Below are 14,120 nucleotides of genomic sequence, written 5' to 3' on the forward strand. Positions count from 1 at the left end.
GCAACATTTTCACACAGGGGTGGTATGTGTATGGAATGAGCTGCCAGAGGAAGTTGTGGAGGCTGGTACAATTGCAACATTTAAGAGGCATTTGGATAGGTATATGAAGAGGAAGAGTTTGGAGGGACATGGACCAGGTGCTGGCAGGTGGGACTAGATTGGGTTTGGATATCTGGTTGGCATGGACAGGTTGGACCGAAAGGTCTGTTTCCATACTGTACATCTCTATGACTCTATATGCGGCCCCTCAAAATAGCTGAAACAGCTGTAGGAACCTGTGGTTTCTCTCCCTCCATCTAATATCGAAGAAACTGCAGAGTCTAAGATGGACACAGCAGATGTTGTAGCCTTGTCACTTTTTACCACCTGAAGAAGAGGATGAAATTCTTCTGAGATCAAGAGATGGGCTACAGTTCAATATATGTGGCCTGTATCTGAGGCTGAGTCAGGAGAATCAGAGCTGCTGGGAAAATGACCCGAGAGGCTACAAGAAAAAGAATAGGCCTATGTCCCCAGACCTAGAGGGCAGTGATTGTAACAAAGTCAGCCAGATGATCGGAATTCTTTGACTGGGGCTGTTAATCTGGTCCAATCAGACAGCCCTGGCTGCCAGATATAAACTGGATCCTTTTGCACTCCCTTTTTGATTTTCTGAAAAACCTTCTCCTCTGTTTTTGGTTGCACTTTAGTCCCACACTCCTGATCTTTGGGCACCCGGTGCGGAGGAGGGAGGGCAGGTCTGAAGACCTCCTCGTGGGTCTGCTCCTGGGCCTGGCCAAACTGGCCATAAACAGGTCCAGGCAGCGGGCCGTGGAGGGGGTCGTTAGGGCCGACTGCCTGCCCCTCTTCCGCGGTTACGTTAGGGCCCGGGTGTCCTTGGAGAAGGAGCACGCGGTGTCCACCAACACCCTGGAGTTGTTCAGGGAGAGGTGGGCGTCGCAGGGAGTGGAGTGCATCATTTCCCCCTCCAACTCTATTTTGATTTAGTCCCTGCCCTCCCCTTCACTGTTTTGATCACACAGCATTGCCCTTTGATGTGAAGGGCACTGCTCGTCACAGGCCACTCGGGTGTTTTCCTACTTTTCCTGGTGGTGGAAATTAAATAAAGATTTGTGCACTTTATGTCTCTCACTGTGTCTCACAGCTGCACACACACACCATGGGTGCTGGGGTTAAAAATAATAAGCACTACCGCAGTTAGGCGGTAGTGTGGGGGTAAAAAAAAGAAAAAAAAAGAAGAAAAAGAAAAAAAAATATAAACAGGAGTCTATATATAAAAAAAAATAAAATAAACTGGATCCTTTTGCACTCCCTTTTTGATTTTCTGAAAAACCTTCTCCTCTGTTTTTGGTTGCACTTTAGTCCCACACTCCTGATCTTCGGGCACCCGGTGCGGAGGAGGGAGGGCAGGTCTGAAGACCTCCTCGTGGGTCTGCTCCTGGGCCTGGCCAAACTGGCCATAAACAGGTCCAGACAGCAGGCCGTGGAGGGGGTCGTAAGGGCCGACTGCCTGCCCCTCTTCCGCGGTTACGTTAGGGCCCGGGTGTCCTTGGAGAAGGAGCACACGGTGTCCACCAACACCCTGGAGTTGTTCAGGGAGAGGTGGGCGCCGCAGGGAGTGGAGTGCATCATTTCCCCCTCCAACGCTATTTTAATTTAGTCCTTGCCCTCCCCTTCACTGTTTTGATCACACAGCATTGCCCTTTGATGTGAAGGGCACTGCTTGTCACAGGCCACTCGGGTGTCTTCCTACTTTTCCTGGTGGTGGAAATTGAATAAAGATTTGTACACCTTGTCTCTCACTGTGTCTCACACCTGCACACACACACACCATGGGTGCTGGGGTTAAAAATAATAAGCACTACCGCAGTTAGGCGGTAGTGTGGGGGTTAATAATAAAAGAAAAAAAGAATAAATAAATAAATAAATAAATAAACTGGATCCTTTTGCACTCTCTTTTTGATTTTCTGAAAAACCTTCTCCTCTGTTTTTGGTTGCACTTCAGTCCCACGCTCCTGATCTTCGGGCACCCGGTGCGGAGGAGGGAGGGCAGGTCTGAAGACCTCCTCGTGGGTCTGCTCCTTGGCCTGGCCAAACTGGCCATAAACAGGTCCAGGCAGCGGGCCGTGGAGGGGGTCGTTAGAGCCGACTGCCTGCCCCTCTTCCGCGGTTACGTTAGGGCCCGGGTGTCCTTCGAGAAGGAGCACGCGGTGCCCACCAACACCCTGGAGTTGTTCAGGAAGAGGTGGGCGCTGCAGGGAGTGGAGTGCATCATTTCCCCCTCCAACGCTGGGGATAAAAATAATAAGCACTAGAACAAAAAAAACCAAAAAAAAACAGGAGTGCTTGATGTGAGGGGCACTGCTTGTAGAAAAAAAAGGAAAAAAAATATAACCAGGAGTTGTAAGGGCACTGCTTGTCACTGGCCACTCGGGTGTTTTCCTATTTTTCCTGGCGGTGGAAATTAAATAAAGATTTGTGCACTTTGTGTCTCTCACTGTGTCTCACACCTGCACACACACACCATGGGTGCTGGGGAAAATAAGCACTACCACAGTTAGGCGGTAGTGTGGGGTAAAAAAAAGAAAAGAAAAAAAAAATAAACTGGATCCTCGTCACTGGCCACTCGGGTGTTTTCCCTGTTAGGAGTTGGACCAGTGTCAGTGTGTGCCTGTGCAAGAAGAAGAAGAAGGAGAAAGGAGAAGGAGAAGGAGGAGGTGGAGGAAGAAAGAAAAAGAAAAAAAAATGAACTAGAGTCTCCCCTCTTCCGCTGTTATGTTAGAGCCCGGGTGTCCTTGGAGAAGGAGCACGCGGTGTCCACCAACACCCTGGAGTTGTTCAGGGAGAGGTGGGCGCCGCAGGGAGTGGAGTGCATCATTTCCCCCTCCAACTCTATTTTAATTTAGTCCCTGCCCTCCCCTTCACTGTTTGATCACACAGCATTACCCTTTGATGTGAAGGGCACTGCTTGTCACTGGCCACTCGGGTGTTTTCCTATTTTTCCTGGTGGTGGATATTGAATAAAGATTTGTACACTTTGTGTCTGTCACTGTGTCTCACACCTGCACACACACACTATGGGTGCTGGGGATAAAAAAATAATAAGCACTACCGCAGTTAGGCGGTAGTGTAGAAAAAGAAAAAAAAAATAAACAGGAGTGTCTTTGATGTGAAGGGCACTGCTTAAAAAAAATAAATAAACTGGAGTCTCCCCTCTTCCGCCGTTATGTTAGAGTCCGGGTGTCCTTGGAGAAGGAGCACGCGGTGTCCACCAACACCCTGGAGTTGTTCAGGGAGAGGTGGGCGCTGCATGGAGTGGAGTGCATTATTTCCCCCTCCAACTCTATTTCGATTTAGTCCCTGCCCTCCCCTTCACTGTTTGATCACACAGCATTACCCTTTGATGTGAAGGGCACTGCTCGTCACTGGCCACAAAAAAAGAAAAAAAGAGAAAAAAAATAATAAACTGGAGTCTCCCCCTCTTCCGCAGTTACGTTAGAGCCCGGGTGTCCTTGGAGAAGGAGCACGCGATCTCCACCAACACCCTGGAGTTGTTCAGGGAGAGGTGGGCGCCGCAGGGAGTGGAGTGCATCATTTCCCCCTCCAACTCTATTTTAATTTAGTCCCTGCCCTCCCCTTCACTGTTTGATCACACAGCATTACCCTTTGATGTGAAGGGCACTGCTTGTCACTGGCCACTCGGGTGTTTTCCTATTTTTCCTGGTGGTGGATATTGAATAAAGATTTGTACACTTTGTGTCTGTCACTGTGTCTCACACCTGCACACACACACTATGGGTGCTGGGGATAAAAAAATAATAAGCACTACCGCAGTTAGGCGGTAGTGTAGAAAAAGAAAAAAAAAATAAACAGGAGTGTCTTTGATGTGAAGGGCACTGCTTAAAAAAAATAAATAAACTGGAGTCTCCCCTCTTCCGCCGTTATGTTAGAGTCCGGGTGTCCTTGGAGAAGGAGCACGCGGTGTCCACCAACACCCTGGAGTTGTTCAGGGAGAGGTGGGCGCTGCATGGAGTGGAGTGCATTATTTCCCCCTCCAACTCTATTTCGATTTAGTCCCTGCCCTCCCCTTCACTGTTTGATCACACAGCATTACCCTTTGATGTGAAGGGCACTGCTCGTCACTGGCCACAAAAAAAGAAAAAAAGAGAAAAAAAATAATAAACTGGAGTCTCCCCCTCTTCCGCAGTTACGTTAGAGCCCGGGTGTCCTTGGAGAAGGAGCACGCGATCTCCACCAACACCCTGGAGTTGTTCAGGGAGAGGTGGGCGCCGCAGGGAGTGGAGTGCAAAATTTCCCCCTCCAACTCTATTTTGATTTAGTCCCTGCCCTCCCCTTCACTGTTTGATCACACAGCATTGCCCTTTTGTGAAGGGCATGGCTTGTCACTGGCCACTCGGGTATTTTTCTATCTTCCTGATGGTGGAAATTGAATACAGGTTCGTGCACCTTGTGTCTCTCACTGTGTCTCACACATGCACACACACAACATGGGTGCTGTGGAGAAAATAAGCACTGCCACAGTTAGGCGGTAGTGTGGGAAAAAAAAACTGGAGCTGCCCCCCTCTTCCGCGGTTACGTTAGAGCCCGGGTGTCCTTGGAGAAGGAGCACGCGGTGTTCACCAACACCCTGGAGTTGTTCAGGGAGAGGGTGGGCACCTCAGGGAGTGGAGTGCATTATTTCTCCCTCCAATTCTATTTTGATTTAGTCCCTGCCCTCCCCTTCACTGTTTGATCACACAGCATTGCCCTTTGATGTGAAGGGCACTGCCTGTCACTGGCCACTCGGGTGTTTCTTTCCTTCCTGGTGGTGGAAATTGAATAAAAATTTGTGCACCTTGTGTCTCTCAACATGGGTATGGGGAAATAAATAAGGCGATAGTGTGGGGAGAAAAAAAGGAAAAAAAAGAGCAAGAATGTCAAAAAAAATAAACAGGAGTGACTGACTTCCTTGTGGGTCTGCTCCTGATCCTGGCCAAACTGGCCATTAACAGGTCCAGGCAGTGGGCCGTGGAGGGGGCTGTTATTGCATGCCCTTCTTCCACGGTTATGTTTGAGACCGGGTGCTGTTCAGGGAGAGGTGGGCACTGCAGGGAGTGGAGTATATTATCTACCCGGTCCAACTCTATTTTGATTCATTCCCTGCCCTCCCCTTCACTTTTTTGATCACTCAGCATTGTTCTTTGTTGAGAAGGGCACTGCTTGTCACTGGCCACTTGGGTACGTCCTCTCTTCCTGGTGGTGGAATATGAATAAAGTTTTCTGCACTTCTTGTTTTAAAAAAAATACAAACAGGAATGTCAGAGGTTTTGCTCACTCTGAGAGTTGGCTGAGTTGGCTGGACCACTGTTAAAGACTCCCCATGTGTAAATAAAAAGGTGACTTGGTGATGGTTCTCAGTCTCTGAGGAGTTATTTCAGTCAGATCATTCTATGTCAATGGAAGTGCAGTAACATTTGCCTTTTAGTGGAACTGTATTAAGTTGGGGGACAGAGTTAATGCTCACTAAGGTGATATGTATTCTGAAAATAGAATAATTTCACCCAAATAGGTCATTGAAACAGCCAGACGCAGAGTATAGCTCCTATTTCACTATGAATTTACATTCCTGGGTTGGTCAGTAAAGACTAATTGCATCTAGCAGAAGCCATCTTGCCAGTTTTTGTTTTCACAGACAATTCCTCCACATCCTTCAAAATCCTATCATTGGATATTTGGGGTCTCTCTCCCATTCTATCATTCCTAGGCAGCTTCCTGCAATTTTAACACAGAATAGCTCTGATGGTGAGTGGCAAACATGAAAAATTGGAAGAAAGTGAAACAAGTTAGACATATACAGAGGGGAGAGGAATGTACAAAAAAAGAACAAAAACCTTGGTTTTGCATCAGACATTTTTGTTTTAAGCTATTGCTACAAATGAGGAGGAAGCTTTTGTGTACTGAGAAATAGTGAAGAGTTGTTTCTAATTCATTCAATTGATATGGAGCCTGTTGCCAAGGCCTGTTTTTATTGCCCATTTTAATTGTCCCTGAGAATACAGGGGTGAGACTCCAATATAAGCTACTGCATTCCATGTGGTGTAGTTACACTGAACGCTGTTAACAGAATAGTTCCAGAACTTTGATTCAGAAACAGCAAAGGGTGTATGGAATGAACTGCCAGAGGAAGTGGTGGAGGCTGGTACAATTACAATATTTAACATACATCTGGATGAGTTTTTGCATTGAAGGGTTTATTGGGATAGGGGAAAAACGCCGGCAAATGTGACTAGATTTATCTGGTCAGCATGAATGAGTTGGACTGAAGGTGTGTTTCCATGCTGTACAGCTCTGTGACTCTATGACAGTGATATTGTTCCATGTCAAGATGATGAGAGACTTGGAAAGGAATTGGCAGGTGGTGCTGTTCCCGTACATCTGCTGCCCTTGTCCTTTTAGATGGTAGAAGTCACAGGTTGAGAAGGTACTATTGAGGAAGGCTTGGTAGTTTGCTACAGTACATCTTCTATAGTTCACATTGCTGTCACTGAGCATCAGTGGATGGGGTGCTGATCAAGTGGACTGCTTTGTCTTGGATGGTATCAGTCTTTGAGTGCTGTTTGCCCACTATCTTCCAGGCAATTGGAGAGTAGTACACAACACTGCTGATATGTGCCTTGTAAACTTTTCAAAGGCTTTGGAGTCAGCAGGTGAACCACCATAGGATTCCCAGCTTCTGAACTGTTCTAGAAGCCATAGTATTTATATGTTTAGTTCAGTTCAGTTTCAGGTCAGTGGTAATCCACCGGGATATTGATAGTGAGGGATTTGGCAATGGACATGCTTAGGTTCTTTCTTACTGGAGATGGTCATTGCCTGGCACAAATGGCAGTTGTCATTTATCAGTGGAAGTCTGAATATTGTTCAAGTATTTATCTATATGTATATGGACTGCTTCAGTACCTGAGAAGTTGTAAATGTTACTAAATGTTGTGCAATCATCAGAAAATATCTCCATTTCTGACTTTATGGAGGGAAGGTTATTGTTGACGTAGCTGAAGATGGAGCTTAGGCAGCCTTGGGGAACTTCTGCAACAATATCCTGGGACTGAGATAACTGGCCTCCAAAAATCACAACTGTCTTCTCTTCTGCTAAGTATGACTTCAATGAATTGAGAGGTTTTGCTCTGATTCCCACTGCCTTCAATGTTGAGAGGTCTCCATGATAACACAGAGGTAACGTTTGACCCAGTGTGATACGCACAGTGTCTCTTGCCTTACCCCTGGAATTATTTTGTCTATGTTTTGACCAAGACTGTCATGAGTTCTGGGGCCGTTTGGACTCAGCAAAACCTAAATGTAGCAACAATATGCACATATTTCCAGTGAAAATGCCACTTGACAGCATTATTGACAATGCCTACCATTACTTTATTGTTAACCAAAAGAGGCTAATGGATATTCTAGACTCATAGAAACCCTATAGTGCAGAAAGAGACCATTCAGCCTTCAAGTTTGTATCACCCCTCCAAACAGCATCCCAACCAGTCCCACACCCCCTCACTTTATCCCTGTAACCTCACAAATGCCAGGCAATCTCCAATAAGAGACAATCTAATCACTAGCCTTTGACATTCAATGGTGTTACTATCTCTGAGTTGCCTTATATCAACATCGTGGGGGTTATGATTGATCAGCAGACTTGCCATATAAATACAGTGGCTACAAGAGCAGAACAGAGGCTTCAAGTACTGCTCTTGTCACCCCAAACTCTATCCAGCATCTACAAGGCACAAGTCAGGAGTGTGACGGAAAACTCCCTACTTGCCTAGGTGGGTGTTCAAGAAGTTTGATATCATCCAGGACAAAGCAACCCATTTGATTGGCACCACACCCATAAACACCAACTCCCTGCACCACTAATGCTTGGTAGCAGCTGTGTATTATCTACAAAATGCACTGTAGAAATTCGCCAAAGATTGTCAGATAGTTCCAAACCAATGTTCCAGGGAATAGTTCCAACCAGAAGGACATGGGTAGCAAATACATGGGAACCCCATCACCATAAGTTGCCCTCCAAGCCACTCACCATCATGACTTGGAAATATATTGCCTTTCCTTCACTGTTGCTGGAAAATTGTGGAATTCCCTCCCGAAGAGCATTGTGGGTCAATCTACAGCACATGGTCTGCAGCGGTTTAAGAAGACAACTCACCACCACCTTTTCAAGGACAATTAGGGACAGGCAATAAATGCTGGCCAGTCAACGACACCTAAGTTTAAGTGGATAATGAACCGGGTGCATTTTTACAACAATCCATAATAGTTTTAGACAATCATTAAATTTAAATTCCATCCACAAGCAAACCAACAACTGCTCCCACCTATGCCATAAGCCTGAACCTCTGGATTAATGTCCAGCATCCTGATCACTGCAGAACCATCTCCCCATTTATCTCCCCAGATAAAATATTGATTCACTACTTAGAATTCCTTTCCTGCAGTTCCTCTCTTTCCTTCTCCCTCTTTCATCCCCTGCATCCACTTTTATTTCACTTAGAGACATAGTCATAGAGATGTGCAGCACAGAAACAGACCCTTCAGTCCAACTTGTCCATGCAGATCAGATATCCCAACGCAATCCAATCCCAACAGCCAGCACCTGGCCCATATCCCTCTAAACCCTTCCTATTCATATACCCATCCAGATGCCTTTTAAATGTTGCAATTGTACCAGCCTCCACCACTTCCTCTGGCAGCTCATTCCATACACGTACCACCCTCTGCGTGAAAACGTTGCCCTTTAGGTCTCTTTTATATCTTTCCCCTCTCACCCTAAACCTATGCCCTCTAGTTCTGGAGTCGCCCACCCAGAAAAAAGATCTTGTCTATTTACCCTATCCATGCCCCTCATGATTTAAAAAACCTCTATAAGGTCGCCCCTCAGCCTCCGACACTCCAGGGAAAACTAGCCCAGTCTATTCAACATCGCAACATCCTCCAACCCTGGCAACATCCTTGCAAATCATTTCTGAACCCTTTCAAGTTTCACAACAACCCTCCAATAGGAAGGAGATCAGAATTGCACGCAATATTTCAACAGTGGGCTAACCAATGTCCTGTACAGCTGCAATATAACTTCCCAACTCCTGTACTCAATACTCTGACCAATAAAGGAAAGCATACCAAATGCCTTCTTCACTATCCTATCTACCTGTGACTCCACTTTCAAGGAGCTATGAACCTGCACTCCAAGGTCTCTTTGTTCAGCAACACTCCCTAGGACCTTACCATTAAGTATATAAGTCCTGCTAAGATTTGCTTTTCCAAAATGCAGTACCTCGCATTTATCTGAATTAAACTCCATCTGCCACTCCTCAGCCCATTGGCCCATCTGATCAAGATCCTGTTGTAATCTGAGGTAACCCTCTTCACTCCTCCATTTCTTTCTTTTCCATTCTTAGGCTCACTCCAGAGCCACATTCCTCTCACTACTAAAACAGTGGAAGATGTCCTGTTTGTTCTTGTTCTGAAAAACATGCTTTATTAGTAAGGCACCGCAAAAAAATAGCACATTCATAAGTTAACAAATGCAGCAAAAGGGCAGGATTCTGATGGCCTCCACATTCTTTCATAAATCCTTAGGATCTGGTTTGAAAGTCTATAATCAATGAAAATGATTTTCCCATTTTGTTTACCAATCGTGTTTTGTGGTTGGATTTGCACACCTATGAATCAGGGTGAGATTCCTGAGTAATCTTTCATTTTAAACTATAACGTTATCAGCATTAGATTTGAACCCAGAGCAGGTGGTGTTATACCCCACTGCCACCTAACTTATATATTGTGCCTTTATAAAGCTGCTAATATAGTCTAATCACTATTTAAAAGCACGACACTTAAAACCTTAACATGTTTATTACTCTTTCCCCTCTGTGTTGTGTGTATAAATAGTATGCAAATATAAATCAAACACATTTTCTCAAGGGAACATTTTTAAACAGTTTACACTTGAAAATATACAAAATACATACCCTGTATTTTAAGATAGTGTGGTATGGAGTCCCTGAGATTTCTCAGAAGGTACCGCATTTCCTGAATATCACTGAAATGGCAAACGTAAGGCAGTTTTTAGATATTTTTTAATTGAAGATCATTTTGATACAATGCTGATAATTTATGAACTTGTTACTGTGAGCTACTGTGTTTCAATGCCCTTCTGATCTGTATTAAAACCATAACAAACAACCAAAATAATGATGAAACCACTGTCATTATTTGAACGATTTCCTACTTTTCACTCAGGTAGTTCCATTCATAGAATAAATTATAATATTTCCAAACAATAATTACATGGAAAAAAACCTTCAAATATAGACCATAGAACATAGAAAAGTACAGCACAGAACAGCCCTTTGGCCCACGATATTGTGCCGAGGGTTAATACTAATGTAAAATAAAATAACAACCTACGCACCCCTCAATTCACTGCTATCCATATGCATGTCCAGCAGTAGCTTAAATGTCCCAAGTAGAATGTTAAAAGTAAGGTTAATCAAATATAAAGCTGATTAAATTGATCAAGTATAAAAGTACAAAAAATGTAAAGGCAGATACCAGCTTTTAAGACAAACTATTCATTTCTGAAGGGGTACGAATTACACATCTACTACACAAGGGAAATCTACCCATTCAATTGGAAGATTCTCACAGGAAATTTATGGGCGACACTAAGGTCTGAAGTTGTTGGAAGTCAGTATTCAGATTAAAGAGCTACAAATTGATGGAAGAAGATGAAGCATCTTTGTTTTGCAGTTGTTTTCAATTTGCGGAATTCAGGATCACCTACCTCAGCATGTTCCCAACTTCCCTGCATCTCCACAATTCAAGCCCCCACCCCACTTAGCTGCCATTACCAGCTGAATTGTGCCCAAAATTTAATTGTTTAAGGGAATCTCCCAACCCCTTTCCACCCTCTTTTAGATGGGAGTCATTTGACTCACTCATTTTTTAAAAAATGCCTTTTCATAGGTCTGAGCTGAGTACTCGGCCACGCATTTCAAAAAAGAATGAATTTACTCAGTCTTTGTGAAACAACGTATTTGATCCCTAATTTCAACCTACTACTGTCCCACCTGAGTTTTATTTCAACCCAGAGTCAGACCCTTATTCTATCCTGAAGAGTTTTGATGATGGGTTTATCCAAAATAAGTTAAAACTGATACTAATTCCAGATTTTCAGCTTTGTTTGAATCATAGAATCCCTACAATGCAAATAGTAGCTGTCCGGTCCATCGTGTCTGCACTGACCCTCCCTATAACCCTGTAACGCTACATTAGCTATTGGTAATCCACCTAGCCTGGACACTATGGGCAATTTAGCATGACCAATCCACCAAACCTGCACATTTTGGACTGTGGGAGGAAACCAGAGCACTCAGCAGAAACCCATGCAGACACAGGGAGAATATGCAAACTCCACACAGTCGCCCGAGGCTAGAATTAAATCCAGGCCCCTGGTGCTGTGAGGCAGCAGTGCAAACCAATGAGTTGCTGTGCCATTTGATTTTTGCTTAAATGTCTCCTGTTGGTATGGATAAGGTCATACCAACTGACCTGATCTGTTCTTGTGTGCAAGTATGTCTTGGCCACATTAAAGCCCAAAGAGTTTACCTTTCCGTACATTCCATTTCCAGTGCTGTGTCTAAGTGACATGCCAACATGTCCAGCTCTTGTGAAGATGATGAGTAGGTTATGTCTTCTAGGAATGGCGCCTGGGAATGTTCCTCTTCGCGTTCATAAGGAATTCCAGGAGCAGGACAAATAATTTGTTCTGAAGGGGAAGACACTTTTAAATGTTAGCAGCTTCGAAAAAAGTCAAGGAATAGTATTTTGTTTTTTTATTATGAAGATGACGTTTAAATCATTTCCAATTAAGATCTCCAAATTTATTTCAGTTTGGATTTCTCCATTAAGCATAGTTAGCTACAATAAAAGATTGTTTTCAAGCAGATTTTATTGTCTTTGATGCTAAAGTCACCAAAGGGGTGGCACAGGGGCTTAGTGATTAGCATGGCTGCCTCACAATGCCAGGGACCCAGGTTTGATTCCCCCCCTCGGGCGACTGTCTGTGTAGAGTTGACACATTCCCCCCTTGAGTACATGGGATCCTCTGAGTGGTCCGGTTTTCTCCATAGTCCAACGATGTAAAAAGTAGGTGGATTAGCCATGGGAATTGCAGGGTAACAAGGACAGGGTGAGATGCTCTTTGGAGGGCTGGCGTGGACTCAAGGAACCAAATGGCCTGCTTCCACACTGCAGGGATTCCATGAAAATTGCAGCTGTTGTGTCAAAGTTGAAAAATTAAGTGTGCGCCTGTAGCAAACTAACTGAAAATACAAGGCTCTGTTGGTGCCAAGCTCATTTAAAGCAGCAAAGCATGGATAAGTAATACAAGCCTGACAGCTGATAAGGTTTCACCCCTGCTGTCTCAGTCAAACATTGTGCATCTCCTGGTAGGAGAAAGTACTGAATATGGAAGTACCCAAGGTGGAGGGACTCCAGCATGTTTGGCCTCATGAGCCAGTTGGTGACTCTGGCTAGGTCATGTGAACTGAATGGTCAACAGCTACATTCTCAAGGCAAGTTCTTTGGTGAGCTTGCTCTAAACACAAAATCAACATCTGCAGTACAAGGACATCTGTAAGGGCAATTTCATGTTGACTGGGTTCAGAGTCGATGTGTGGCACATCTTCACTGCTGACCGGAGTACCTGGAGACAAGCTGTGAGAAAGGGTATGGATAAAACAGAGGCCAAAAGCAATGACCAAATGGCAGGAAAACTGTCACTCATCTATCTGTCTTTACGGCTGCAACAGATAATATTCAATAGTACAAAAGTGATGTGCACCTTAGCATCTGAAAAAGAATGTTATTGGCTAAATGACATCATTAATCCAGTAGTACTTAAGTTTAATGTTATGGCCTGGAGGTTGTATCCCAGCAATAGTTAGAGGGAAAGCCCCTTTCTGTTGACGCTATAAATATCCATTTCAGTGCTTTAAAGTGCAACATCTCAACTAAACAAATATTCACTGGAATTACATTTCAACAATCTGAAGACACAAGGTGCTATTCAAATAACTTAAAGTTGTTAGATGGGTGAGTGTAACTCCCAATGTGAATAGATGTTTTGGGTCTGGTGACCCCATAGTAAAGAGTGATTTTTTTTATCACAGCTGTTCACCCACCAAAGCAATTGATTGAATTTAAATTCAATTAAATCAAATTTGGAATAAAACGCAAGTGCAATTAAGGGTGATGATGAGCATTGTCACTGATTAAGTAAAAGCCTATCTTGTTCAGTAATGTCGTTTTTTGGGGAAGTTAAACCGGCCATCCTTACTTGGTCTGGCTTACATATGGTGCCAGATCCATAGCTTAGTAGCTACTTGCTAAGTAGCTTCGCAAGTCATTCAGTTCAAGGGCAACAAATAGCAATGCCACACTCCATGAGAGAATAAAGAAAAAAATGTAGAAGGCCATTAGAGACCACTGATTAGCTTCATTCTATTTCTCCTCTTCATCAATGATCTTACGAATGGCATTAGAAGTAATTCATCTGCAAAGAATTTTACCAGAATTCTTTGCAGATGGATTGCTACTCCATTTTAAAGAAGGCTGTAATTAAATCATTGTTGGTAAATGGAGGAGGATCAAACAAATTACACTGGTTAATTGTTAATAGTTAATAATGATCAAGTTGGACAAGATTCTTTAATGTGAACTATTCTCTGAGATGTATGCTTAAGTCTCTTCAGTCACAAACATTCAGTTCCTTGTCATTAGAATCATGTCTGAATAACACCAAAATTAACAAAGAGTGGAAGTACTTGGAACAGCTGGTAGTAGAATGGGTTCAATTCAATTTGTCAACATAAACAGTATTAGCATGTTCATATTTGTCCAGTGATTAATATTCTATACAGTAAGGTGCAAAGAAAAACTGTCATGTTTTGGACATGATTTAGACCAAGATTATGTAGACCATGGATTTTAGAAATAGCCTTCCAACCCATATCAGTATATGGAATGTTAGCTTATGATAACAGCAGAAGCACAAG

At 43.7% G+C, this 14,120-nt stretch overlaps 1 protein-coding gene across 1 annotated transcript in view; it reads right to left on the minus strand.

Moving 5' to 3' along the window:
- The window catches only part of LOC132834376 (regulator of G-protein signaling 7-binding protein-like), a 35,767-nt gene that overhangs the window by 8,095 nt on the left and 13,552 nt on the right, over positions 1 to 14,120 (minus strand). The window contains exons 4-5 of the mRNA XM_060853220.1: positions 11,671 to 11,830; positions 10,032 to 10,102 (exon numbers count right to left, since the gene is read on the minus strand). Of these exons, the coding sequence (XP_060709203.1) occupies positions 10,032 to 10,102; positions 11,671 to 11,830 (231 nt within the window). The remainder of the gene's footprint in view (positions 1 to 10,031; positions 10,103 to 11,670; positions 11,831 to 14,120) is intronic.

This window comes from Hemiscyllium ocellatum, chromosome 39, assembly GCF_020745735.1.
Source record: "Hemiscyllium ocellatum isolate sHemOce1 chromosome 39, sHemOce1.pat.X.cur, whole genome shotgun sequence".
Lineage (NCBI taxonomy): Eukaryota > Metazoa > Chordata > Chondrichthyes > Orectolobiformes > Hemiscylliidae > Hemiscyllium > Hemiscyllium ocellatum.